Source organism: Gavia stellata, chromosome 28, assembly GCF_030936135.1.
Source record: "Gavia stellata isolate bGavSte3 chromosome 28, bGavSte3.hap2, whole genome shotgun sequence".
NCBI lineage: Eukaryota > Metazoa > Chordata > Aves > Gaviiformes > Gaviidae > Gavia > Gavia stellata.
In genome coordinates, this window is record NC_082621.1 from 85,011 (window position 1) to 112,204 (window position 27,194).

Below are 27,194 nucleotides of genomic sequence, written 5' to 3' on the forward strand. Positions count from 1 at the left end.
CAGGTCCAAATCATCATCCTTCCAGCATTTATGACTACCTTTGTTCCAAACCAGGTAAAGGCTTCCAGAGCATCTAATTGGCTACATCGAGTCCTGAAGAAGAAATCTTATCTGTTAGAGGACTTTGTATATATTTCAGGAGACTTGAATATACAGGATTTGCTTTATAATGATTTGAAAAAAATTATGAGTATTGAACAGGTGCATGTTAGCTGAAACTAGTTCCTGTTTTCCACTGCCTGCTGAGGTCGCATCTTTCCTATGTACTCTGCTCTTTTGGTGCACCAGTCTTCACTCTTGTTCCACTGCATTTAGCAAAACTAACAACATTGCATATTAAAAGCACATTTCTTACATACCAGTGTCACTGAATCTACATTAGCTCTAGCCTAAAAAGTTGTGTAGGACAGTTACCTGTATCCATCTTCTCCAAACATGTATCCTGGCAATTTTCATGTATCGTCCTGCCTATAGGCATTGAGGTTCCCATTCCCACACAAATAAGCACTTTTCACAGTCAGATATGTGCCCTGGCTTGTCAGAGCAGGTATGCTGCCAGACTGGTGGCCTCAGCAGATGTACAAGGGCTCCTTCACATGCAGGTGGCCCATCAGCTCTGCCATTAACTCTCTGCAATCTTGTCCCAGCACGGCCACCAGAATTAACCAGCGTGACAAGAGACACGAATTGCCAAGTGAATTTTGTGACAGATGTACCTTCATCCTATGAAAAACTGAGTGTAATATTTTAAAAACTATTTAAGTAACAGCATTTCAAACTAAGTTGGTTTATGAAAATATGAAATGGGCAGATGGATCTCACCATAGATCTATATTGTAGATTACAAGCTGGTTTTTATAGTCTGCAAGATATAAACATGTTTAGAGGATACAGATTTAATTTAAAGAAAACTAGGTAAGACACTATCTAAGGGTCAGAATTCACTTAAAGCAAGGTTGCTGTCTAACAGCTTAGAATATTCCAAATGTAAACTAGCGGTAAATGAATTCATTCATATGCTTTACGATCTAACATCGCGTGATAGTAGAAATAATATGCATTAAGAGAAGCAAGGCAAATGACATATAGAGGTACACCTGAAGTTACAATAAGTAAAAACTTAAGATGTTAAGATACAATATTGCTATTAAAAGTGAACTGAAATATTCAGTATGGAGTTAAATAATTTTTTGTAGGTGTTTGCAGATACTCTGTATTCATGTACAGTCACAGATACTAACTTGGGACACTGTCAGAAACGCTTGTTTCATTTTTTTCGGTTTGAAGGAAAGGATGGTGAGAAGCTATGTATTATATGCTAAAGTTTGCAGGTAGCTAAGGTGTGCTTCAGTTGTAGGGGAAAAAAAAAAACCCAAAAACACATTCAACGCTCCTTTTTGTTCTAAAATCCTAGGAAAAGGGTACATGCAGAAGATGGTTGTTACCAGGACAAGACTCCCATTCTGACAAGATACTGAGTCCGTGCTGCATTAGCCATGCCTGGTATATGCTGCTGCCATTAGGGAGAAAAAAGGTGAGAAGAGATTCTAAAGAAAATCGGAATGCAAAAGCTCTTAAGTCAAAGTACTTAAGCAAACTGAAACTTCTCCCCCTTATGCCTCTCCCCACCTTGCTCATACCTAAAATTTATGTAGTCTTTCACATTTCTTTTTATGTTTCGTAGTATTGAAGGATGAGCTTTGGTTAACATCTACAGTATTCAGGTGGTCTTCCACACACTGGCTGTATCTGAAACTACTTCCTTGTCTGAAAATCAGTTGTGTACAGTACATCCAGGCCATGCTGTAGTCAGTGAGCTCAAACATACATTCAGATGGTTTTGAAGAATCCATTTCTCCAACCAAATTTGCAGTGAGATTAAGATGACAATTTATTCTACAATATGTACCTTCAATGTGACTATGAGGTGCGCCAAGATTAGAACCCCGATACCTCTAACCCAGCTTCTTACGATGCGTACGTTATTTTTATAAAGTGAAACCTGCATTAAAACAGCATACTTAATTCTCTTGTGAGGAGATAAGGGATCTTGTAGCAGTCTGCCTAAAGTGTCTGGTGTTCTGTCATGAAAAAAAAAAATTGCTATGGGTTTTGTCATCAGGGCTCGTTAGGCACTGTAAGAAAACTAATTGATAGAAGTATACTTCTTTCTTTTTTTCCCCTACTGTTGCACATCCTCTTCCCTTTGTACGCCAATGACTTACTAGCATTCCCAGTCAAGTCTTCTGTAGGAGAATATGTAACACTATTTGTTAATATGGACTGTACGTTCTTCCACCTCCTACCTGAGGATATGCCACAGGTTATCTTAGTGATACCTACAGATTTTTAATACATATTTTAACGATCACCCATCATTGCGTTTTTCTAAACAATAAAGATTAGCTTTTTTTTTTAATAAACACGTATTAGTTTGTCTAGAATGGGATACAAAGTATGTATGTTCAAAAAAACGCCCATCATCGGCGACCTTTTACAACCAGGTATCCCAGATACCCATATTTGGAATATTAAGAATGCCCTAAAATACTACTTTGCTTTGCCCTTTCAGACAGTATAGAAAAGCTTCTTGTAGAGAACCTGAGGAGGAGCAAGGGAAATATGGGGGACAGTTACAAAGATGTTTTCCCTTACAGTTGTCATTGCTAATTGAGCACAACCCATCATAAGCTGTGTCTCATGGGGGGGAAAAAGACTACAATTATAAGCAGTAAAACCTGTGAGCTTCTCAAGTTCCTAATTAGCAAGTTGAAAAGACAAAGCAAAAAAACTGCATAGGATTCAATGGCTTCCTAAACTTTCAGTGAAAAGTTGGCTGGGGCTGGTACTAAAATTAGGTTCCACTTCTGTCATGTAAAAGCAAGGTTCTTGTTCTGGTGATCTTTTTATAAAGAAACAGAACATAATGGTTTATTGCTCTGCCCTAACTGAAATTAATATTTTTTGCTTATGCATGTGAGTGAGTAGACAATACAAGGATTAAGTCTTGAATGTAATAGAATGGCACATTTTCTTTATACTAAAATACCAGCACTATTTATTGAGAATATCAGAATAAAATAGCAACAAAACAAAACTTCAGCAAGGCAACCATTAGCAGTAAGACCACATATGGTTTTTTTTCATATAGGCAGCCCTTCAACCCAAATTTCTAACTTAATTTTGTTCTAGAAAATGCTTCCCCTGCTCCTTTTCTAATTACCTAACACTTTCTTATTTCAGATTTTTTAAGGTATAGTTTTTTCTACTTCAATATACAGTTAACTAAATAGCTAAAATTTTAAAAGCATCCCAATGCTATTTAGTTTGAAGTTAAATAATATTTATAAAAAAACAAAAATTGAAGTACATACCTGCCAACCAGTCTCAGAATTCTTTTGATCGTAGGTAGGCTTACAGTCAATAAGCCTCTTCAAAATACCTTGGTTTTCCACAGTGATGTTCATTATTTACCTGTTCTGCTTGCCTCTATTGGACCTATGAACAAAAATGAACACATTTGAAAACACATTTTCTGGCTAATGAAATGATAGGCACATATATATGTGTGTGTGCGTATATATGTATATATAGTTGCAAATGCCCATGGTCAAACAAACTTGTGTTATCCCCCCCACAACCTTTCAGTGAATCCTGTAATCAGGCATTGGCTCTGGTCAGCATTTCTGTAACAGCATGTCAAGGGCTGTACTTTTATCACAGCTCATTGTCACATCCTTTCCCCGGACAGTTCTGTCTTAAGTCAGGCTTAAGCCTACATAATTTTAGTTACTGTTTTACAGCATTCACGACTGCAGGCACCATCGAACACGTAACATAATCTCACTCCTGAAGATCTGAAACTGTATGCAGAAAGAAAGTAGCAACAGAACAGCTGTTGTGAAAAACGTAAGGGGAGGTAATGATAATACACTGCAGTTCAGTAAAGGAACATGTAGTACATATGCAGGCTCTTTCAGTGCAAATACGTATCTGCAAATAACCAGAAGTCACCTTGCTGGCTTGCCTTGGATGGCTGGTTGTAAAGTTAATCAAGTGTGGAGAAATCACAAAGACAAAGCAAGTTTGGGGTGAAGTCCATGCGCTAGGGCAGTTTGTAAAAATCTTCAGGAGCACTCAGGTTGGCAGAAAAATCCCAGGACGATAGCAAAAGATGCAGTCAAAGCCTTAGCAAGGAGCAATGTTTCCACGTCTGGCTGGTACAGGATGATAGGCAGCATAAATTTGCACAAAATGACAGTGACTACTGGAAGCTCTGGAAGAAGAAAGAATGCAACATAAAAGCATTTCAGTAGACAAAATTTTAAACACAATGAAAAGGGTTAAAGTCTCCAGAAAGTGGTTCACGGAGTGTTTGTTGCAGGGGGTGCACATGTCTGTGTGAAACAAATTTTGTATACAGAATGGACTGAAGGTAGAACTCTGTAAGGATACTATAGCAGATGGGGCTACAGGGAGCTTGAGGATGAGAATGCAGCTGAATTCTATAAATAACAGAACAGAACTCTCAAAAGGCATTTAACTCTTCAGGAGATGAGGTAGAAAGGTCCTGCCACCTAGTAGGTGGTAACTTAGCTCCCTCTATTATAGATGGCCCCTTCTGAAGCCAAAATGTTTCATCAAGCACTCTTTCTATGGATGTGGATCCAAAGCCCTTCTGTGGATATGATTTTGTGTGGGGCGGTGCAGCTTTTCAGAAAGATGAGTAGAAATGAAAGGCTTGACAGCTATAGTTCTACTTCTGTAAACTGTGGATCCATCCCATAAGATTATGCAACACCCTTTCTACATAAATGCACACCACTGCCCCCCCTGGAACAAATGGAACCAGCCACCTCCTCTGAAAGCATTCATTCCAGCAGGCCACCCTCCCTCTCCGTTGTTTATCTCAGCTAGCCTTTCCAAGAGCTTCTTACTAGCTCTTTCAATCTGGCCAATCCACTTTTGATCCTCCTGTGCAAGATACAACCAGTTTATAATAGCATTCTCATAAGAATCTTTACTGGGCTGCCTCTCACAGTGGTTATGTGGCTGTATTCATTGCCCTTATATGTATTTTAAAAAACCACCACCTTCTCCTCATTTCTGCACTCGGTCACATAAAAAGTTACCATGTTCTCTTGCTGTTTTTTGTCACTACTTCCTTGTTTTCCTTCTCCCAGCACTCCCATTTCTATATGCATATAAACAAACTAACAAGAGATGAAAGCAGGAACACATTTTTTTTTCCCTGTCCTTACCCTTTATATCCTTACTTTCATTTGGTGACTCAAAGGCTAAAGAAAGCCCCCTGCTCTACATTTACTTGAAGACTTCCCTACCACCTGAGGCATTGTCATGACACAGACTTAGGAGTACCATTACCTAAATCTTGCCCAGGTTAAAATGCTGGGTCTGTCCATGTGGAGGCTTATTATCCACATGAGATCTTGCTGAAGGGGGGGGGGGGGAGCCTGAAGTGAAAACAAGTCTTACGAAATTATTCAGCCTCAAATCCCTTCACCCAGGTTTTCCTCTGTCAGCATCCCCTAACAAACCCTGAAACAGCTTTTGCTGGGGAGAGCACTGTAAGTCTGCATTGCTTTGGAGAAGCTGCAGAAATAGGAATAATATTTCAGGCTTGCAGAGACAAGAAGGGGATTACGCATTTCAGAGCTATCTAACCACTGTTCAGTAATACTTTCCTACTTACACGCCAAACTAGTCATATTTGTTTCAACTCACAGTAAGTGAACTGCAATATTGTTTAAGGGGTTTTCTGTTCACAAAAAACATGAACCTGGATCAAAATCTTCCTTTGTCTATTTTAGATCAAGCTTCATCAGAAGTCAAATTCATTTGAAAATGTAGTAATTCAACAAGTCCACTTACTGAGATATTAACTAGCTACAGTTTTAAAACATCTAGTGATAAGGAGGACTGGAGTTTCCCAACAGGATCTCTACAAATGCTTCATCCTGATATCAGCTCCCTTTTCTCTTACATTTGTTTAATTTATAGTTTAAAGAGTTTAAGATGCTTGTTAGCAGTTTTTCAGTAAAAAAAATACCATCTTGGTGTTAAAAAAAACAAACCAAAATTCTTGACTGAAGTGTGGTGGTGCAATAATTTTAGAGACAAGTACCAAATTCTAGCTTGTTCTCACAAATCAAATAGTCAACGGCACGTAGATTTTTCTTTATCGCAGCTCTTTGCTCACAATTTGCAGATGTGACAGAATAGGCTAAATACTGCATAGTGCCCATCTTTGCCAGAGCTAGTATCTATGATAACTTCCAGCGATACCACCAGTCAAGTTTGTAATATTAGTTTGTTTTCATTGATATTTGAGGTTAGAAAGGCAAAGTTAGACAATCGGATAATACCTTTTTCACTGCATATAAGCATTCCATAACAGGAACAGTTCACTCAGACCTAAACACTGAATTTCACATTTCATTTTGCACATCTGGAACTGTAAACACATTTTTTGTAGTTTCTAGTAAGAATGAGTGTATATATTTACATTACTACTTTCAGACCTGACTACATTAAAAATTGAATGAAAGACTGATTAATTTAGCTCACTTCCCCTCAAAAATTGTTATTACTGTAAACAACAACAAAAATTCATAAATTAATCGAGGTGGAATTGGGTTCTAGGTTTTTTCCTCCCCTCAAATACAACTGAGGAAGCATTCATTCAGTAGGATTGCATTTGCAGCAAACAAGTATGATGCAAAGGAAGATGTTACTTTTAAAAGGGCTGCCAGCTGTTTAATTATTTCTAAAAAATACACCATTCTTAAAAATGAGGCCTTCTAAGGAAGGCAGATACCAACTGCAACACAGATCAGCTAAGCAGTTTTGCCCACATTCAACAGGACAGCAACAGAACACATAGTCTTCTCTCCATCTCTTAACCCCAGGAAATGTAGGGAAGAAGTGACTACCTTGCTGACAGGCTCATTGCACAAGAGTCATGCCCATCACCAGTAAAAAAAAAAACAAACTACGCAGACAGCAGAGAAAGCACCAAGACCATTGTACAGCTTGCTGATCAGAAGTCATTCATCTCCGTCTTCTCATGATCGTCTCCTTCCTAGCCTTCCCAGCTGGTTTTAAGGCTTTGTTACAGTCGCCATGGCCTCCCATCTTCTGAACTTGACTTCCTAGTCTTATTTTCTTGGGTCCATGCTCTGTTTGCAGTTATACCTGGACATTCCAGACAATCTCAAGTTGTGACATGCTCACATTTTGCTGATAAGACACTCAGTAGTTTAACAATTCACACCCTCTGTGATCTGCTTACAGTATGCCTATCCCCCTGCTATCGGCCACACCAACAGAAACTACTTTGTCTTCTGCTCTCTCATAAGCTGGTATGAGTAAGTATTCCAGAGGGACATCTTACAGACCGAAACCAAGATGGAAGTGTAAGCAGCAGTCCTTCCGCTGGCTGTAAAGGGATTTGTTTCCACTGCTAACGACATTAAAAACTACTATAAGATCTGACATCTCCCTCAGGCTGATTTCAGCAGAGGTAAGTACACAGGAGTGATACTCCAACTGTGCAAGCACTCACACCTGTTGCAAGGCAGACAGAAGCTGATGCAAAAACACAATACAGGCATTTCTGTTCACTTTAGCAACAATTATACAGCCACACTTTTCACAGAAGAAAACAGCTCCAAAGAGCAACTTTGCAGAGAACAAGCTAGAATAGTTCCAAAGTGAAGCTGAAGTTTATACGCCTTGTCTTCAGCTGTGTTGTGGTAGCACTCAGGACAAATCACTGGTGGTACTCAGGAAGGCACTCCCACTAATATAAATTAGCTTGATAGCAATGAATCATCAAAACTTGCATCTTAAAAAAAGGGCAATTTTTCCATTCTGACTCCTGTAATGAACGACTGTCTTTGGATTTGTCACTTGTTTACAAGCACTTCAGTTTACATTTTAAATGCTTTTAATATTGTCCCCAAATTTGATACTTTTACAGTGTTGCAGGCAGCCAACTAGAAGTCTTCTAGAGGCATTACTGCCAAGATCAGAGTCTAGGCTAACATCTTCCATGACTCAGTTTGTTTTCAAGAAAAGGCAGTGAGTTTAATAGGGGGGAAAAAAGGTAAAAACCAGGCAGTTAACTGACAGAACTTCATAATGGGATTGGCAGGTGACAGATTCACCCTAGTGGAAAGTTTTCCATAACCAGCACATTTTACATTAAACTTAGTTTTAGCCCTCCAGTTGCTGAATGAAGGCAGAAATACGGGTTTGCAGAGAGCCCCGTTAACTGCAAAAAGGACCCACAGTGTAAACCAGCCCAAAACGATGACTTCATTTCACCACTGATCCTCAGCACAAAGTATTTAAGAGCAGCAAGGGGTAACCTACAGTGTACTGCACAGGAAGGCGTTGTTTTCCTGCCAAATGTTAATAGATACGCCTCTTCACTACAACCCTGAAATTAAGCAGTAACTCAGCTTACTATCTAGGGACACGTAGCAATTTTGACTGCTTAAAACCATCTGAAATAGGGAAACAACGTCACTGCTCAGGGTGACTCCTGAGTGTTAACTACATTTAAGGGAACCTGGGTGCCTAAAAGACTCCCATGCCATTCTGGGGAAGAGAAACTTTTCAATAATATTCTGAAATGGAGTACTACCTTATTTTATGTTAAGGCAGGAATTTCAGAAAAAGTCCACGTTGAATGCCGTACAGCAAAAGCACAATACTCTAAGAAGCACTATGATTTAATAGTGAAAAATCTGACAGTTACCAGAAAAATATCTGGAGATATCAGTTGAGCATAAGGGAAAGTAAATTGTATTTTGTTAATGAACGAAAATGTATTTTGCTAATCAGTTTGGGTTTTGGATCTACACAACTGGGGGCGGGTCAAACAAGGCACACAGACTAGTGCTTGGAATCCTCCCCTCCCTGCTGCCTTTTTAAAAACAAACAAACAAACAAACAAACAAACAACTCCACTCCATTCAGACCGAACAGCCACCTGTAGATTTAAGAAAGTGGACAGTATGCACCACATAAGCTTTTATCCTGCTGTACTGAAGATTCCATTAGCTGGACTCCCTGCTTCTCTGTGCTTTTATCCCAAAGACCTGGTGTCTGCAGGATCTTTATGACTAGTTCCTCAAAGGCATGTTGCACTCCATCCTGTGTCTTGGCACTGGTCTCTGGTGGAGGGGGAAAAAGAAAGTATTTTATCTTATTTGCAGGGAGTATTCCACTTTGTCAAAAGTTCTTTTGGGACCAGAGAGAAGATACAATTTTTTTAATGAGTGAACCTCCTCTCCATTCTCCCTTAAATGCACACTTAAGTTGAATATGATAAACAGAAATGCATCCCGGTCTGAAGCATCTCATTTTTCTACCTTAAGAAATTCCGCAGCTCCCCATACTCTCTGTAATGGAGAAACAGAAATTGTTCTCAGGTTGTGACAGTAAATCTACAAGATAATTATTCCACAACTAAGCTGGGAAACAAAGAATGCAGAAGGAATTACATGTTTTCCCCTATGCATTTGTTCAAGTTCCTTCTGGAAATCTTTTCAAAAAGCTTCACCTAAAAGGTACTTTTTAAAAAAAAAAACAAACAAACCAAAAAAAAACCCCACACCACAATTTGTTCCCCATCTTTATATCTTCACATTGTACATTTTATTGTTGGTCCAAGATTATCGTCTTTTTATGTAGCTGCAACAGAAACTTGGAAACAAAAGAGATTACCCAAGGTCCTTGCTGACATCAGTGAGAAGAAAAATTCTAGTCTTCTGGGCTCTGTATTAACAAAAATCATGCTAGTTTCAAGAGAATATAAAATTCATGCCTACACAGTATATGAAGCAAATCTTTCAGAGAAAAGTACGTCCAATTGCAGTCAATGCAGAGCATCTCTGAAAAAAGTTAAAACCTACATCCATGCATATGAACTAATGCAGCAAAAGGAACCCATATTAACTAGGTACTAAAGTATATAAACCTATCAACCTGAAATACAATTGCACATTTCACTCATGCTTAGCAATACCAAAACAAATGTGAATATACAGCTTTTTGGCACAGAGTTACATACCTATAAAAAGCAGTGAGCGTTTCCTAGCAAACTGGAGTCCTTCTCTTCTCTCTACTTCACGATCAGGCTGCAGAGATGAACGAAGAACGTGACTAAAATAAGCTACATTTACCACTTTTAGGAAGTCCCTGGAAAAGCGCCACTGCAGATTTGAAGTTCTTCTGAAAAGTCTATAAAACCATGTAGTAATCAGCAACTGGATTTTCTCACTCTACAGACAGCTTACTGCTAGGCAGGCTGTTAGGGGGTCAAATTGAACAGTAGCAACATCAAATCAGTAGGAAACGAATGTGTTGCTATCTTCTGAATCAACTAGGAGCAAGATATATGCCAGAAAGGAGGTTTCAGTAGCCAAATAGCTGAAAAGGCATACCAAAGGATCTGAAAATTGACAGTTTCAATTTCTGGGGCGGGGCCAGAAGAGAACCTAGTTCAGGATAGCCACACTGGAAACCTCTTTGAGCAAAGCAAGAGTGAAACATCTCACTACGCAACAGGCATCAAAGATATGTCAAAACACCCCACAAATGTACAGCAACCAGTGCACCTCACACCCAAACAGATGCATACTCTATAGCCAGCTGAAGGGCTGAGTTCTCCTTCCCCACCCCCTGGCCAAAACACACTCTGGTCAAAAACAAAGCAGCAGTTGTGCTGTTGCACTACAGTTAACTTCAATGGTATACAGCAGTTTTCAGGCAGAACCTCTTACTATCTTAAAAGAATCTCTCTCATCAATTGCATCTCTCCAGGAGAGCCTCCATTAAAATCTTTAACAAGATCTGCTTCAAAAACAAGGTGGTAAGTGGAGCCTGCCCAACCTAGTTTCCTCAGTTACAGAGCTATCACCTCCGCACACAACAGATGTGTTAGTTTCAGCACTTATCTCACATTTATACTCTATCATGACCGAGTAATCTGTAGATGAGTGTAAGAGGATGCATTTCTAAACTGACCTTATCGGTTTTATTGCCAACTAACATCTTCACAGTGTTGTTTTTGGTGGTGTACATTTCCAGCTCATTCAGCCAGCTCTCTAGTCCTGTGAAAGTGTCTTTTCTTGTAACATCATACACTGGTAACAAAGGAAAAGGAGCTTAACAGCTGTAGAGTCTTGAACAATGTTTACTTCATTATGGCAGAACTTACTCCCTACTAGCTAACCACTGGCCTGAAAAAAAAAGCAGTATTAGGGAACTACAGAAAGATGCATCAACCATATCATCTTCCTAGAGCTGGAGCACATTGGCTGTGCTCACCCGAAGTCACTAGGAATTACAGAACACAAGCATCTCCGCAATAGATCTGTGAGTGGAAATCAGACTTAGCAGTTGAAATCTTATACCTGTTACAAGTTCTGAACTGGGCCACACAGAGTATTATTTCAAAATAAAAGTATTTTGTCACCTCATTTAATTTATAACTACATGCATGCACTGCTGCTAAAAAACACGGATTCTGAGTAAAAAGTGACTTTTGGTTACTGGTAACTTCGTAACTGCATTCACTTATAACTAAGGTTTAAAAAGCTGCATCATAAAGAATATTTTGTACAACAAGGTGTTCAGCCTTCACAATCCCCGAGAATGAGAATCCCTTCTTTTTCTAATTGGTATTGTCACACACAAAGGGACTAGCCATCCATTACTTGTGCTACAAACCTCACATCTTACAGTAATCACATCAATAATTTCTGGGGGAAAAAAGTAAAAACATCGGGGTGGGGGGAGGGGACACGACATGGGGGGACGGACCCAACACAAACCCCAATTTGCCTTACTACCAGAAACTCACCAACATAATTACTACAAAGCTAATAATTCATCCACTCAACAGCTTGCAGTGTGACATCTCTGTATTTTTAATTTACAATATTTTGAAGAAGCATTATTTCCTGCCAGTGGTTTTGCCTACTCGGTGTTTGAGCTAACGATGCAGTAATGCTGTAAAAACCGTAATTGTTCCTCTGATTCTCTCAGACAACCTCCTTTTGTGAAAACATGCACATTTAGATAGTAATAAGATCACACTTTTTGTAATCATGTTTTTCTTCCATATACATCCTACCTAAAACAACCCCTTGAGCTCCTCGGTAATAACTGGGAGTCAGTGTTCTAAAGCGCTCCTGTCCTGCTGTGTCCTACAGAGGGGAAAAAAACAAAAACAAAAAAAACACCACACACACACAAAACAAAAAAAAAAAAAACCAACACCACACACACACATAATAAAATATATTTAGAACAAAAAAGGTATTTTAAATTACACAAGATAAACAAAGTTAAATTTTTCCTGACCAGTAAGGATAGGTGAAACCATAAGACAACAGAATGAGGGAAGCAATCAGAAAACATTAGCAGCAGTAACAGATAAGGAGGGGTAGAAAAGCATGGAGAGGACTTGACTGAAGGTTAAAGCAATAAGCACAGATACCTGTAACATACAAGAAAGTCAATGGGACTCAAGAGAAATACGTAAAAGGCTATTGCTGTGAGCCAAGTAGCTACGCTTCGTCAATTAACAATCAGCTGAACTGAATGAGGTGAAGAATAACTGGTTTTCCAGTGACAGACACTGAGAGAAAGGAGACATAGTGGTTCCAAAAATCTCCCCCTTTGCTCCTCCACAGCAGGGAACGAGAGTCCAGTTGGAAAGAACTACTTCAAGTCTGCTAAGACTCTAAGCAGGTAAGAAATTTAAAATCAGTAATTTCATTCAATTATTACTGCAGTATGTCACACTTATTCTCACAAATCTTCAAAATAGCTCCTAAGGGCAACATGAAATTCAAAAAACCCCAGAACAAACAACAATGAGGCAAAAGAATTACACAAATACAATTTTTACCAAACAAAAATTTATTTAAATTTATGTACAATTACAATAAACAGACTGACAGCTATGTTGTAATTTATTTCTTCTTTTTAAAAGAAGAAACTAAAATTGGCAATATATTTACTTAATTCGGGTCATCGTTACTATGAAGATTGTACTCTTAGGCATCCATGCACAAATGGACACTAAAGCAGAAGCCTCTTCTTGACCCTCATGCACTGTACATGCATTAAAGTTTTTATTTAACATTGTACAACTGCACTGTTTCCCCCCCCCGCCAATTAGCAGTTTCTCCTGATGCTGTTACAGACTGCTGCAAAAGTGCCTTTTCCAGCTACGCTACTTGCGCAAGTTCTGGCCTTGCTTTTCATTTCACAGCAGGAGACACACCCCTGTGTGATTATTAGGGCAAACATTTCTTGGTTACTCTCAGCAAAGCTTCTGCTTTGCATGCAGCGTGTTCAGAATACAGCCAATACATATGCTCACTGGCTACAGCAGGTGTGACCTTATCACTCTTGCTCTGCATTCTATACACAAAGCGTGAATGAAAACAAGAAAATAATGCAAGTTTTGGCATTTATATTACTTTTGTTACTATCAGCCCAAGCCACATTTATGGTCTTTCCAATTTAATTTGTAATGGTGTGTTTTTTCTCAAATACCTATGACCATACACGTAAAATTCTCTTCCTTCTCAGGCTCTTTCATTCCATTTAGGAGAATAGATGTGGTGCTTTAATATTATAAATAATCCTGATGACACAGCTGCAATCCGATTTCCCAGTTGGCAGGTGCTGGAAACAGCATCAAGAAGTTCAGGGCAAATGCTCAAGTCTCCCAGTAAATCTGAATCAACTGTTAAATAGTTCAAAACCAAGTATATTTTTTTTCCCCATGATTTTAACCAAAATAAAGCATCTGGACTGTTTCTGGTATAGTATACACACAGAGTTGCTGCACAGCCCCTACAGGAGATGATCCAACTCATCACCCAGAACATCACTTTTCTGCAGTTTACTTGACTTAAGCGCCATCTGTCCTGGGAGCGCTTCTGGGTCATACAAGCATGAAATGCCTGCCCTTCTTGCAAGGCCACATCTTCACAAGTCTAACACTTCACAGAGGGTTTGAGAAACCCAGTTGTGTAAGTGCTGGGAAGAGCAGTCAAAATCTCTACCAGAATTGAAGGAAGTCCCAAACCTAGAGCAATGAAGCATTTATCAGTGTTCTGAAAGAACCCGCTCTGCAACTACTGTTGTATGATCACGACAGACGCTCACCCTATGTGCATTTACATCATAAGTACACTACCTCAACATGCAGAAGACTTTAGCAAAGCGGGGGGAAAGGAAGAGGGAAAAAAACCACAAAAAGAAGCTCAGAAGTTTTCACATCTGTCGAGACCAAAACCTATCCGTATCCGCCTGGAACAAAACCTACCCATATTGCAAGCTGTACTGCATGGCCGTCTACCACCATTTTCTTCACTTTAAAATCAACACCTAAGACGTAAGAAGAAGGGAAGGCTTGTCAGAATGAACTGGCGAACGCCCGCTCTCGCAGCCGCCCCCCCTCCCCCCCCCCCGCCCCCGCCAGGCGCTCGCCCGATCCCGGCTCCCCGCCGCTGCCTCTCGCCAACGGGACCCAAACGACAACAAGAAGCGAAAACGTCCCCAGCTCGGGGGCGTGCAGATTCCGGACTCACCGACGGTGGGTTTCAGGCACGGCTCAAACGCACCGTCAGTGAACCTCAGCAGGAGGCTGCGGGGAAAGAAACCGAGAGCTCAGCCCGGAGTCGAGAGCACCCCGCCCGCGCAGCCCGCACGGCCAGCACCTGGACTTTCCCACGGCGCTGTCTCCGACCAGAAGCAGCTTCAGGGTGAGGCCTACAGCGTCCATCCCCCGCGCTACACGGATCCGGAACCGCCCGCGGCTCAGGCGCCAGGTCGGTCGGCTCAGAACAGCCAGGCGCACAGCACAGCCCCGAAAGAACTGCGCGCTCCTTGCGCGGCTCCGGCCCTGGCCGGGCCGGGCGTCGCCAACAGCACCAGCTGACGCGACTCCGCCTATCAGGCGGCGGCCGGTGCCAGGCGGGGCGGGGCGGGAGCGCGCTAGGCCCGAGCTGCTGTGCCAAGGGGCCCTCTGGCTGGCCGGCGGGGATCGGCTCGGGCCCGGCCATGTCCGATTACCGGATCTCGGTGGAGGAGCTGAACGACCTTCTGGCTAATGGGAGCGGCTGCTACAGCCTCCCTAGCGCGCACAGCAACGAGGTGGTGCCTCGCATCCACGTGGGGAACGCGTGAGTGCGCCGGAGCGGGGCCGAGGCGGGCGGCTCGCGAGAGGCGAGGCCGGCCGCAGTGGAGGCGGGGGACCCGTGTTTGTGAGCCTGTGAGCGGTGTTCGCCTAGGTACTCGGGCGCAGAGGTTGGGGTAGGCGGACTGCGAGGCCGCGCAGGGTTGTGAGACGCACGGCGTTCACTGAGTAGCCGCCTGAAGGGGAGCTTGAGCCGGAGGAAGTCAGGCTGCAGGGCGAAATCTGCTGGATCTGTGCGGGCCCCGGGAGGCCCTCCGGAGCCTGGCCCGGGCTGTGCAGCCCGGGGGTCTCGAGCTTAGGAGAACTGTCAGCCGGAAGGCCTGTGGCTGCAAGGCCTGAGCAGCCTGGCAGCAGGCTGCCTTGGGCTCCTGCTGGTGCCTGACACGGCAAATGACGAGGCACAGCTCGTAAATGGCGTCTGCTAAAACGTTCAGTACTCTGTTGAAGTCCCAAATCTAAGCTAAAATAGAGCCGAAACAAGGTTGAAACTAATTAAGGTGCTTAAGAATGAATCACACCTGCTCAGTTGTGTCTGTGCTGGGCTTTTTTTTTCTCCTGGTATTTCCTACTCTTGCTAACAAGTTGTCATCCACACAGAAGAGGGAGGAGAGACAAGATGCCATGAGATGTATGTACAATATCATCTGTGGAAGCCCGATCAAAACACCGGTGTAATAACCGGTATGTCAGATGAGTGGAATAAGCTGGAACATGAAAAGCGAGCAAAGTAGCAATATGGATATTAGATCTCAGTTTAACCATGTGCAAAATGAGGTAAAGGAAGCAAGACTTTAATAGCAGTTGCTACCCCTGTCTGTGATTGGTCGAATAGATGTTTCTGCACTGTAAGCCCTAAAAAAACTCATCCTAATGAAGTATTTATGCACGTGATGGGAGCCAGAGTGATACAGGTATGCCTATGAGGAAAGCCCTTAAATAAGGAAAAGTGTTCAGGGTTCACCAGTAGCCCTTCTTTTCTCAGTTGTATGGTGTTTATTCTTTGCATCAAGATTATGATTTCAGTTATCTGTTCCAATCCTATCATGTGCTGCAGATTCTCCTTCCCCTTTTTGTCCATCTTTGTACACTTTATCTCTGTGAAATTGGGGACTTTTTGATATGTGCATAGTATACCGGATCCCTGTTCTTGTTTGAAGCTTGTAACTCCTAAAGAAATATGTCAAACCCGTAGGTTTCATTAACTTTCTCCTAAGCCAAACCAAATTATGTTTTTCACTGCTAGTTGATGCAGGACATACACATCTAGAGATAGGACCAAAATTATTATCTCAATGGCCAATCTGACATCTGATAGCCACCTTCTCCTTCATATTTTTAGCAGTTACCTGGAATAAATGAAGTCATAGCCTGCAAGGTGATTTGCACAGTAAATAATTAAAAAATAATTTTGAAGATAGTTGGCTACCACAGAGTAGTTTTGATTGTTCAGTAATTGATTTTAATTATACAGTATAGACTTTAATACATTCAGATGCATTCTCTAGGAACTGAGAATGTATAAATGCATATGTAAGTTGCAGGATGGAAAATGTCTGTCTAGTGGAAACCTTTACCACTGAAAAGGGCTTTTTATGTAATAATTGACAACCGAAAATATCTGGTTGCAGTTTGTAGCATAAGAACAGTTTAACTGTTAGTTGGACTAACAGACGATGTGTAATTCCACTGTCAGTGTGTTTAAAAGGATGCTGAAAAATTGTGGAGGACAGCTAGAGGTAAGAAATAACTTTGTGGGCTGAAAAAGCTATTTCACAGTGGGAACAGACAACCTACTTAATTTATCAAGACTTAGTAGGCAATAATATCTTGGAAGCATCCACAGAGAGTTAAGATAATGCTGAGATCTAGTTGAATGGATGAATGTCTATTAAGATTCAGTCACTGCAGGGTGAACTTTGATTTTCTCAAACTGGAAATAATACTAATTCTTAAGAGGATTTTTTGTGTCAAGTGAGGTTGTGGTATACTGCATTGTAAGTAGCATTCGCTATATTAGTTGTCATTCTGAAAGAATTTGAAACTGTGCAGATCTGTTGTCATGCCATTTCCAGCTACATGTCCCTCTTTTGTACTCTCCTTGTGTAAAGATAAAGCCGAAGAGAGATCGTTTTTTCTGACATGACTCCTTCTCCTGCAAACTGCTGTGGAAGTGAACCTCCTTTGCACTCAGCCTCTCAGGCTTTATGCACATGTGGGTCCAACAGTGTGCGAGGCATCAATAAAGCTTTTACTACTGCGTGCAAAAAATAAGCCATAGCTTTGCTTGGGGCATGTATTTGCAGTTCATTAGCCTGCCTTGTCTGCTCTAGCATCTGCGCAGAGCTTGAAATGTATCTCACATTTGAAGCTGTCTTGGTGCAGCGTGCAGCTGATTGGCGCTCACCTCCTATCTCGGTTTTGGCCTTTGTTGCACAAATCTCCTTACTGAATCTCTGAGGAGTCGTTGGAAGCACTTTGCATTGGGCTACAGGAAAGCCCAGGAAGGCACTATAGCAGGAGAACAAAGTAATGCAGTCATTTGATCTGACATTCAAATCTCTGCTTTGACCTGGGTGGATCAAACCTTTCTGCAATGTAGGGCCACATTTAGACTACAAGTGGCAGAGATTTTTATAACAATAAGAATTCACAGAGTATCCACATCTGTAGGCTTTTAACATGGGGGGATTGGAATCCCAATACATGGCATAAAAGCAGTAGAATTTGAACAGGAACTTACAGGAAAAAATTAAAATGTCAGAGTGAGATTCAGAAACTTCTGTTGGAAGCCTTTTAGAGTATTTTGCATAGGGGTGCTGCTGACTCTCCTTATGAGTAACTCATCTTTAGATAAAAAATGACAACACAGAGACATTCAGGTGGATAAGATTAAATTGGGTCATAGCGTAGAATAAAAATTTATCTATCAAATGACTTCAAGTTACAGGCAGAGCCAAAGTACTAGATCTTCCATGCAATACATGAAATTCATAATTAATGAAAACAGAGAGGTAAAATGATAAAATAAAATATTTTGAAAATAATGTTTTTGCATATTACAGTAGACAGTTCTAACCCCTCAAGAAGATTAGACAAGATTTGTGAAGACAAGAGTAAAAGATGTAGTATCACTAAACCAAGAATTATTATATAGGTTACAGACAAGCACAATTATGTGCTTTTCAAGCAATAACAAAATAAGAATTCAGGACATACTGGAAGTGTAAATAATTTTCTATTTCTGTACAAGATGTGTTTCAGTGTAACATCTTAATCAGTGACCAGGACGGTTGGACAGAATGCATCTTTATCAGGGTCACAGATGACACCACAATGGGGGGGAGCAGTCAACACACTGGAGGGTAGGGGTTTTTATTCTGAGCAACCGTGTCTTGTCAAAACCAGTGTTTTGCCAGAAAGCAAGCAGGCTTAGCTTTCTGAACTACTGGCTAAGGGAAACTGTTTGTGGGTTTTTTTCACAGACTATTGGAAGCCTGTAAGAATTCAAGCCATGTCTCCAGAACTGTATTTGGTAAAAAGGTTCTGGTTACGAATGCCCAGTCTGAGTTTTCTCTCTGCTTTAATGTGTGTGGGTAACCCATGAAACAATTCTTAATGTTCTTAATGTGCTAGAAGTGTAGGTGTGTTGTAAGGAGTATGAAAGGTGTTCTCCCAAAATTAATATTAAATTTAGTGACTGTAAGGGAAGAAGCGGTGAGGAAATAATTTTGCATGAACATAGCAGGGGAAATTAAAATGTCTTAACTTGCTGGCATTTTTTGCCATTAAGGACTTAGTTTATTTTCTTGTAATCCCATATGGCAATACTTTATAGCCTCATGTACCCTTAATTGCTGATGCATGGTTCTCCAAGACCTGTGTTTTGTGGCTGGTAAAATTGTTCATCTCTGTTTGAAAGAAACACTTGTTACTAGTGTTACTCACAGGATGAGGAACTCTCAATCTTCTGTATTTAGAACAGACAAGATTCTGTGATTTTTCTTAGGAAAATTGAAGAAGCTGATATTAGCGTCTCTCTGCTATTTAGAGCAGCCAGCATTTCAACATTGAACGTGATGCAGCTGGAATGAAATGATAAGGATGGGAGAGACCCAAGGACTATTTGGAAAGGGAGGAAAAAATGGCATACAGATACTCTCTTTTCCAACTCTAGCTGTATAAGAAAATCCTCTATAAAATCTGCAAAAATCATTCACTGGGAATGAGTTTGCCTCCAGGGGAGCCAGTCTGTTTTGCCAGATTCAACCATGATTCCAGGACACGAGTTCCTATGGATCCTGACAACTATCAGATATATACTGATCTACATACTATTACTTAAACTATATACTCACCCCACTAAGCATAGAAACTCACAGCTGAATTAACACTTTTTGTTTTGACCTTGCACTGTAGGATTTACTTTTGTGTTGCAAGCAGAATTCCCCAGGCGCTGATACTTGTCCCCTGGCACAGATGATGTCCTGCCAGATGGAACATCTGTCAACATTTGTTTGGGTAATGAAGTCTTTACAAATATTTGGCTCATTGCCATAGTTGTTTGGCACAGACAGCATAAAATGTAGAAACTTCACTCATGCATAAGGATTCATCTGCTTACACTACAATTTAAGGGGTGAACAGTTATTAGGAGAAAAGGAATGCTGTAGATGTTCATATAGCCTTGAATTACATGAAAATTGTGAGTGAATGCACTCAGAGATTCATATAGATATAAACCAACTAATTTGGGTATTTAACTTTTTTAAAATAGCTATATGTCCAGCCAAAACCCGTAGGTGCATTGCCATCTCTTAGAAACGTCCAAAAAGATGCTGCACACATGCTTATCTGGAGCTCAGCTTAATATTAAGACTCCCTGTATTTGCAATTTATGACTTGAGCCATAGGGAGATTGTCTAAAAGATTTCTGTTTCCACATCCAGTTAGACACATAGTGAAAGCTGCCTTTAAAAACAATAAAGGGATTTACGTCTGTTTAGGCTACCTCTTTTCACAAAGCGTGCAGGAACTGAGTTATTTTTCAACTAAAGCCTTCTGTCACGTTCTGCTAATGTTGACCAGTGGGCTCAGATTTTACTAGGAGACCGCATGGTGTGCTAAAACATACGGGTTTTTTTCTTCCCAGGAAAGTGAGGCAAATACTGGGACTGACATACAGAAATAATCAGGCTCAGAATGAAAAGTAGTGGGTTTACAGCAAAAAGGAGTCAATGGTTTCCTTGTATTATTTAATGGTTGTCTCCTCTTGCTGTAGATTGCATTCCAGTGCACAACTAGAGATTTGTGCATGCTCAGTTGTGTTTGTCTGGACTGACTGCTAGAGTAGCAACTACTGCTTACCTAGCCCTGCAACACTGGTAGCTGACAGTAGAGGCTTTGTATAACTGTTTTTTAAATTATCTTATGTAGATAACGGTTAATCTTAGAAGTTACTATCCTGGGCTTTCTGTTATCTCCAGTATTTTCTTACTTTGGTCAGAATTTTATGTTCAGAAAGAGTTCTAATTTTATGCCATAGTAGGGTGTAACAGATTAAGTTTCATGTGTGCTCTGCTCTGTTGTCAGCCGAGAAAGTAGCGTTCTTTCATGCACAAGTAGTGACCACGGCTCTAAATATTTCTGTGAATTTATAATCTGTAGCTAATTCATTTCTGGGCACAGTATATTTAGCATCTATTAACAGGAAAATCAAAGGTTTTGGTTATCAATACCTTCTAGGGACATCATAAATACTGGGATGATTCACCGAGTTCTAATAATTTTCTTGACACTTTTTATCATACAGGTTCATAGCAAAGAACATTATGAGGCTGCAGCGTCTGGGGATAACCCATGTTCTGAACGCAGCAGAGGGGAAGTCATTCATGCATGTGAACACTAATGCAGAGTTCTATGAAGGCACAGGCATCAGATACCATGGCATTAAAGCTAACGATACACAAGAATTTAACCTCAGTCGCTATTTTGAGGAGGCAGCTGATTTTATTGAGAAAGCACTTTCCCAGAAGGATGGTAAGGCAAACTGAAATACCGTTCTATCATGTTTTCTGTGCGCTGCATGTGTTTCTTAGCAATTTTACTGTTTAAAATGGTTCTTTGCTCTGATTATCAGCTGAACAACCAAGTCAGGAATTGAGATCAAGGCTCTGGATCAAAGATACCAGAATACACAATAAGACATCTTAATCTTCTGTCTATACGTGTAGGTATCCAGTATATGGCAAATGGAAGTCTGTCACTGTAGGGGTGACTTTGAAAAGTGAAACAGCCGCTGCATCCTATAATAGTGCCTTTCTGGGAAGACGTGTTCTTGTTTTCCCTTAGAAGTGGTAAATCACATGAAAAAAATAAAAAAAATAAGTTCGGGATCTAAAAGTTGTTTTAGGAAACTAGAAATTATAAGTTAAAGGCAGAAGTGATACAAGTAATGCATTGCTGAAGAGTACTTGCACAACCTGCAATATGGTGGGTTTTTTCCAAAAGTACAGTAAGCATAGAGACTGTGGCCTTACAATTTTTATTACATTAAGTCATTAAATTATTTTGTGTGATGATTACCTCATTATTCCCTAGGATTTCAAGAAAGCTGGAGATGGTATTTGCAGTGTTGTTGATTGCCACATTTCTCCACAGTGTGTTTCCTCATAGCAGAAATCCTAGGACATAGAGCAGTGGGCCAGACGGTGTTTGTTGTTGTCTATTTCAGCATACCAGTTATTTCTACACATGCTTAATTTCTTTCTTGCTTCATGACTGAACATGAAAAAGGAGGAACGAGAACTCCCACAATTCTAGAAGTTCTTTCTCTGAAATGGGCAAAAGAGGTACTACAGCTGTGATATGCTTTTGACAGATGGAAAGAAATTTTACCTCCAGTTTGGTGGATTATGAAAAATTCTAAAAATTGAAATGCAACTCTTCCAGTTAGCATTGTGACTCACTGAAACAGGTTGCAGTAGGAAGGAAGAGTTTAACAGTGCTAGCTGTGCCATGACTGTCCCTACTCAGGGATCTAAACAGTGGCAGAGTCAATCTGAATTTACACTAGCAGTTCTATTTGCTGAGTCTTTCAGTCTTAGTAGTTGTCTACCATGCCTGCCACTGTTTTATTACTGTGCTAAACAAAGAAGAACTTTGTAGCTGGGTGATGCTGGAGCCAGTTTTAAGGTTGACTTGCTACTGAAATTTTATAGTTTTGTTTGACATTGAAGTGTAGAGTAAGGACAGTGAAGTGAAGAGGGATGCCGTAGTATTTCTTTCAATTTCATTTTAGTGTTGTAGTTGCATGAAGTTCTGGAAGGCAGCCCTTAAGACACTGCCCTTCACAGAGGAAGGATAGAAACCCTTTTGCTTCTGATCATTTGCAGAGGGGAGGTCAATTCTCTTCCATGTATATGATCAAGAATCTCTAAATCTTGCTAATTTATGGCTATGGGCTCTCAAGAAATGTAGAGAATGAATTGTTTTAGCTGTTTAACTTGCTAGTGATTAGAGATTTGCCTTGAGCTGAGAAGCCTCTGTAGCTCAAGGCAAATGTGCTAATGGGCTTTCTGTTGCTGTGGTTCAAAGCAAGTTGTGGTTATGATGAAAATGTATGTGTATGGTTCATCTTTTCTCTTGTCTCAGAAAAACATTTACTCTGGAGAGTAGCCTGGGGCCATATCTCCCACTGCATTTGGGAAGGGGAAAAGTTTTGTGTCTGGAAAAGCAGGTCAAAGAGGAAGCAGCTGAGAAGCAGCAAAATTGAGTTAGATTTCTCAAAGGGAGTAGTGGCCTGCTTTATTATTGTTGGCTACCTACCTACAGGATTTACCCATGTGGTAGGTTAACCTTGGCTGGATGCCAGGTGCCCACCAAGCTGCTCTATCTCCCCCCTCCTCAGCTGGACAGGGGGAGAAAAAGACAACGAAAGGCTCGTGGGTCGAGATAAGGACAGGGAAATCACTCAGCAATTACCGTCATGGGCAAAACAGACTCGACTTGGGGAAATTAATTTAATTTATTACCAATCAAATCAGAGTAGGAGAATGAGAAATAAAACCAAATTTTAAAACACCTTCCCCCCACCCCTCCCTTCTTCCCAGGTGCAACTTCGCCCCGATTTTCTCTGCTTCCTCCCCCCGAGCGGCACAAGGGGACAGGGAATGGAGGTTGCAGTCAATTCATCACACATTGTCTTTGCCACTCCTTCCTCCTCACTCTCTTCTCCTGCTCCAGGGTGGCGTCCCACCCGTGGGAGATAGTCCTCCATGAACTTCTCTAGCATGGCTCCTTCCCATGGGCTGCAGTTCTTCACAAACTGCTCCAGCATGGGTCCTTTCCATGGGGTACAGTCCTTCAGGAACAGACTGCTCTAGCGTGGGTCCCCCACAGGGTCACAAGTCCTGCCAGAAAACGTGTTCCAGCGTGGGCTCCTCCTCACGGGGTCACAGCCTCCTTCGGGTGCATCCACCTGTTCCGGCGTGGGGTCCTCCATGGGCTGCAGGTGGATATCTGCTCCAGCGTGGACCTCCATGGGGTGCAGGGGGACAGCCTGTCTCACCATGGTCTTCACCATGGGCTGCAGGGCAATGTCTGCTCCGGCGCAAGGAGCATCTCCTCCCCCTCCTTCTTCACTGACCTTGGCGTCTGCAGAGTTGTGCTCTGACGTATTCTCACTCCTCTCTCCCAGCTGCTGTTGCAGAGCAGGTTTTTTCCCCTTCTGAAATATGTTACCACAGAGGCACCAGCACCATTGCTGATGGGCTCAGCTTTGGCCAGCAGCAGGTCTGTCTTGGAGCCGGCTGGCACTGGCTCTATCGGACATGGGGGAAGCTTCTGGCATCTTCTCACAGAAGCCACCAGTGTAGCCCCCCCCCGCTACCAAAACTTTGCCATGCAAAACCAATACAACCCAACAAATATGTAGAATGAGTTCCCTAATAAGTTAGCTGGAAGCACTTTATTGGTGCTGGCATAGGTGTGATTAGATGTTTCTGGTTCTTGTTGCTGCACAGTCAGCAGTTTCATTTACTCGAGTGTTAATGTGGCTTCATAAATAGTTAGAGAAGTAGCCAGGTATGATCCAACATGGAGTTAGCATAGGAACTGGCAGCAATGCAACAAAAAGGCTTGATATTTTTAAAGAGATGCGGTATATGACAAACAACATATTTCTCTGTCTTCAGTGTATTTTAAACTTTGCCTCATTTATTCGTGCTCTTTGGTACTGGTCATCTTTAGGGGCAAGGCTTATTCTAAACCACAAAAGATTGGAGAAGTGTAGTAAATAAACACACTTTGACTCTTTGTAATATAGTAGCAAATATGTTTTAGTGTGAATGTTTGATATACAACCTTTTTTTTTTCTGCATTATCCTTTATGACAGACTGTGTAGCTACTAACAGAGTGATAGCACCTTTCTTCCAAGTTCTACATGTCTTCTGTAGCATTCAGAATTTAAATTTCTCAATCTGCTGAAGGACTAATATTATTACACTTTATATCCTAGCTATTTCATGTTGCTTTTCAAACATACATTCCAGTATAACCCAAATTATGACCTGTCTTCCCTGCAGGACAAGTGTTTGTGCATTGCCGAGAGGGCTACAGCCGTTCTCCCACACTGGTCATCGCCTACCTCATGCTTCGCCAGAATATGGATGTCAAGTCTGCATTGAGCACTGTCCGGCAGAAGCGAGAGATTGGCCCCAATGATGGCTTTCTAAGGCAGCTTTGTCAGCTCAATGAGCAATTAGTGAAGGAGGGCAAACTGAAACCCTAGAACAGAGCACCACAGTATTTTTTTAAGTTTCTCAAACCATCAGAGGACAGCTTAGGTTCTTTAGATTCCCAAACCCCAACCACCAAGCTAAGTCACATAATGCAAGGGAGACAGAATTCCTGCTCTTGTCTAGGGAAAGTATCTTTCTTGAACTCTGGGTCTGTCTTTCAAGATGGCACAAAATTGTGTCGCTGTTTGGAGCTGTTGCAATAAAGACATGTTTTTAGAGGGGTAACTCCAGTGATAACAGCTCTCTTCACGTGTATTTCAGAGCCCCCTGCAGACCCTGTAGCATATGTGGTTTGCATTGACATTGAGTGTGATTCATTTAAGCCTTGTCTTGTATCCCAACAGAGCACCATTTTCTGAGAGCCCCAGCACATCTCTTCACTCACTCTTAACTGAAGTACTGTATTTTCTAAAGCTTCTTTTTCATGCACACAGGTGCCTAAAGTTTGAGTGTAGGAGCTTCAAGGAATGGAGAAGCGTATGTACAAATGCACAGATGCACTCGCTCGTAAAATGAAGTGTATGCCATGTTGTGTTTAGTGTGGATTTATGCAATACACAGTGTGAGGTAGTAAAGCCATTCAGAACCCAATGTTGATGCACACTGTATTTCCAAGCATATTTGTACCTCTTGCTGTTGTGATTGACATGAAATAGTCTGATATTAAATGCTCTTTTATTTTTGTTTTGAAGTCATACTAGAAAAAGAGTGGAGCAAATAGTGAGGAAAAATCTTGAGCAAGGAAGAAATGTCTGTATTTAGGAGTGCTTGTACTGGATGTATGATAAAGTCCTAAGTATCAGAATATAATGGCTCCTGAGGCTTGTATTGAATTACATTGTCTCTCTCCCTTCTTTACTATCACTGTTTATTAACCTAAAATGGAATGAGCACATATGCAGATTACTTCCAGTAGGGCAGCACAGGTGTGCTTACAAAGCAGTTTGCAGAAGTACACTCCTGACTTCTTGGATTGCCTGCATGGTATCATTAAATAGAAATGAGCACTGTTACCTACCACATGGAATGGGAAACATTTCCTTTCTATTAAAATAAATGATGTCTTTATTCTGTTTGACATACAGACAAAATGAGTCATTGCAGTTTTGGGAGAGGGAGCTTTGTTTACAGTATGCATGACTTAGGGTGTAAATGTGTACCTATGAGTTATAGCACTGTATTAACGCAAAGGATCTCCCACTGCAAACTTGGAATTGTTGGTTAAACTAACAGAACCTGAGATGTATGTGTTCCCTTTTTATCTGTGCTTTAATGTAGTTCTAGATTGAAAATCTTAACACTATTTTACACAGAAACACGGTTGTATTAGTAACACATGTAAGCCCAGCTCTAGTTCTGTATATTCAGTTCACTAATCAAAAATCACAAAGCATGTACATTGTTTTACTGCTGGTTGTTGTTGTTGTGTGGTTTGGTGGGGTGGGAGTGGCGGGCGGTAGTTCTCTATGGCTAGATAACTTCCTTGAAATTAAACTCCCGAGGTGATTATTCTGGTTGCAGACTAAGCTTATTTCTGTTTCCTTGCACAGGACGGGAACTGCCAAATCAAGTAGCCTGTTCTCTTTTGTGTTCTTTAAAGGGGCAACTGGGGAACACTCTGCATAGTGTTTCCTTTTACCTCCCTACAATCAGTCAGCATTTAGTGCTTGCTTTGAATCAGAATGGTTCAGCAATAACAAGCAGTAGTCAATTACATTGGCTAATTACATAGCTGTTTCCTTTCTCCCATTATATCAGTATTAAATTAATTGCTGCTTCAAAATTCCTAGTTACTAATTTCATGCTATGTATCTTAGGGAATAGGAATACGGGCCTTATCTTTTCTACTATACTGACTTTTTCATACTGCAGTCTTATTTATAAATCATCCTTTTAAAATTTTTACTATGGGCATAGATTTTTTTTTTCCTATCTCCTCTCACACCATGTATTCATAATACCTATCTGCTCTACAAGAAAAAAGCCAAAAAAAAGGAGATTCATGTGCATGCACTTTGTTTTTGACCTGTTACTTAGAACTCAGAAATTCCAGTCCATTAAAGAGCTAAGAAACCATTAGGCATTAGAGTTTTGTTACTCTTTCACAGATTGTAAGAAGGCTAATAGTTGTCAGATTAAAAAC

General features: G+C 40.9%; 3 protein-coding genes across 4 annotated transcripts; 1 reads left to right on the top strand and 2 right to left on the bottom strand.

Moving 5' to 3' along the window:
• Positions 1-2,568: 2,568 nt before the first annotated feature.
• On the bottom strand, positions 2,569-7,203 carry LOC132319357 (sperm axonemal maintenance protein CFAP97D1-like; the record flags this gene model as incomplete). The annotated part of the gene is given in 5 exon segments (XM_059830142.1): positions 2,569-2,601; positions 3,375-3,498; positions 4,857-4,896; positions 4,899-4,974; positions 7,075-7,203. Coding segments are annotated over 5 exon segments (402 nt in total), but the record flags the coding sequence as incomplete, so codon positions are not given.
• A 1,721-nt stretch (positions 7,204-8,924) lies between these two features.
• LOC104263253 (ras-related protein Rab-18-B) lies at positions 8,925-14,931 on the bottom strand. Of its 2 annotated transcripts, none has more exons than XM_059830394.1 (7): positions 14,781-14,931; positions 14,646-14,701; positions 14,381-14,442; positions 12,170-12,242; positions 11,059-11,177; positions 10,103-10,169; positions 8,925-9,203 (listed from the first exon to the last, which is right to left on the bottom strand). In XM_059830394.1, the coding sequence occupies exons 1-7, from the start codon at positions 14,837-14,839 to the stop codon at positions 9,028-9,030; spliced, it is 612 nt and encodes a 203-aa protein (XP_059686377.1). In that variant the 5' UTR covers positions 14,840-14,931; the 3' UTR covers positions 8,925-9,027. The 2 variants fall into 2 exon arrangements, with proteins under 2 accessions (XP_059686377.1, XP_059686375.1); XM_059830392.1 differs by having other exon boundaries at positions 14,775-14,931.
• A 130-nt stretch (positions 14,932-15,061) lies between these two features.
• Positions 15,062-26,131, top strand: DUSP3 (dual specificity phosphatase 3). Its single transcript, XM_059830496.1, has 3 exons — positions 15,062-15,239; positions 21,063-21,289; positions 24,836-26,131. The coding sequence occupies exons 1-3, from the start codon at positions 15,118-15,120 to the stop codon at positions 25,039-25,041; spliced, it is 555 nt and encodes a 184-aa protein (XP_059686479.1). The 5' UTR covers positions 15,062-15,117; the 3' UTR covers positions 25,042-26,131.
• The last annotated feature ends 1,063 nt before the right edge of the window (positions 26,132-27,194 follow it).

Coding starts and splice junctions, on each gene's coding strand:
- LOC104263253 (XM_059830392.1), bottom strand. CDS start 14,839: ATGGACGCTGTAGGCCTCACCCTGAAGCTGCTTCTGGTCGGAGACAGC. Junction 14,702..14,774: donor AGCGCCGTGGGAAAGTCCAG/GTGCTGGCCGTG, acceptor CTTTCCCCGCAG/CCTCCTGCTGAGGTTCACTG. Junction 12,243..14,380: donor CAGTACAGCTTGCAATATGG/GTAGGTTTTGTT, acceptor TCCCCTCTGTAG/GACACAGCAGGACAGGAGCG.
- DUSP3 (XM_059830496.1), top strand. CDS start 15,118: ATGTCCGATTACCGGATCTCGGTGGAGGAGCTGAACGACCTTCTGGCT. Junction 15,240..21,062: donor CGCATCCACGTGGGGAACGC/GTGAGTGCGCCG, acceptor TTTATCATACAG/GTTCATAGCAAAGAACATTA. Junction 21,290..24,835: donor AGCACTTTCCCAGAAGGATG/GTAAGGCAAACT, acceptor TCTTCCCTGCAG/GACAAGTGTTTGTGCATTGC.